Source organism: Aplysia californica, unplaced genomic scaffold, assembly GCF_000002075.1.
Source record: "Aplysia californica isolate F4 #8 unplaced genomic scaffold, AplCal3.0 scaffold00298, whole genome shotgun sequence".
In the NCBI taxonomy this organism is placed as follows: domain Eukaryota; kingdom Metazoa; phylum Mollusca; class Gastropoda; order Aplysiida; family Aplysiidae; genus Aplysia; species Aplysia californica.
Genome location: NW_004797568.1, coordinates 727,252 through 728,519, shown reverse-complemented (window position 1 = coordinate 728,519; position 1,268 = coordinate 727,252). Strand labels below are relative to the sequence as shown.

The 1,268-nt window shown below is 45.1% G+C and overlaps 1 protein-coding gene across 1 annotated transcript in view; it reads right to left on the bottom strand.

Annotated features, from left to right (window-relative positions):
* LOC101862738 (adhesion G protein-coupled receptor L1) overlaps positions 1 to 1,268 on the bottom strand; it is a gene marked incomplete in the record, with an annotated part of 95,425 nt that overhangs the window by 33,651 nt on the left and 60,506 nt on the right. Inside the window, 1 exon segment of the mRNA XM_005101772.3 lies at positions 413 to 596. Coding sequence (XP_005101829.2) covers positions 413 to 596 — 184 coding nt within the window.

The window sequence follows — 1,268 nt, the reverse complement described above, 5'->3', positions numbered from 1 at the left end:
AGAGAGAGAGAGAGAGAGAGAGAGAGACACACACAAAAGCGACCAGGTAGAACATAGACATAGAAGAAAGATTAATTCTAAAGATCTAAAGTTCCAAAAGCAGATTTCACCCTTACAATAATATAATTCGTCACTGACCGCATAATACAAACACCACGCTACGTTACAAACTTCAGACAAATCACATAGCAACATGAAACCCAAGGCTGAAGGCATTAAACATGAATCATCGTTAGCTCGCTCTACATTCTTTGAACAGCATGTAACCCATCCCCGCTATCTCCCCTCCCCACCCGCCCATCTGTCCGTCATATACTCTACCTTGTCCCTCAAGCATGCAATAACGGTGGCAGGCAAAACCCCGCAACACTTATCAACGCAACTCCCTCCTTTCCAGCTCTTATCTCCTCACCTATGTTTTCATCTTTCTGTTTTATAACCGTCTCTTCCTCGATTTCATCCGCCATGGCAACTGTTGCCGTCTCCATGGCAACGAGCAGCGATGACGCGGATCTGACCTTATCTTCTGTCGTCATTTCCTCCCAGAGAGCGGACTTGTTGCTGGACACTAGATTGGAGCCTGCTTGCACAACATTCTGAACGGGGAATTGGAAGAGGAGATTAAGTTTTAGTAAGAGTTTTACAGCACTTGCAACACATATAATTATGGTCATGAAAGTGGCGAAGATTAGAGGTGTAACAAGAGAGTAACGAACATAAAATAAGATGGAGGAGAGATATAGACGATATATTTTATGTTAGAACACCCACCAACCACCCGCTGGAATAGGAGACTGTCTCGATTGTGCAACAGACCCTGCGTTATTTGTTCGTTCTTAAGGCTTAGCTGCCAAACTGAGCACAACGAATTCGTTTAGTAATCGCAAAGGGTGGGTAGACCAGGTGGGGCGGGGGGCGGGGTGGTGGGTCTGGCCTTGCGGTAAAACTTAGTAAGGAAGATAAAGAAAGAAGGAAAGAAGGTGGCGGTATATTTACTTATACACCAAGGTGGATATCAAACGTGTGCATCTAAATCTGAGCGAAAGAGTTCGCGTGTGTAATTCTGCTGTCAAGAGGGCGGTAATTCCTGCCGGTGTGCAAGGGGTCAGGCGTGGGTCTGTGTACATATTATTATATGTGTATGCGTGTGTGTGTGTGTGTGTGTGTGTGTGTGTGTGTGTGTGTTTGTGCGTTTGTGAGTGTGTGTGTGTGCGTTTGTGAGTGAGTGTGTGTGTGCACATGTATTTTTTGTTTATGTGTTATGCGTT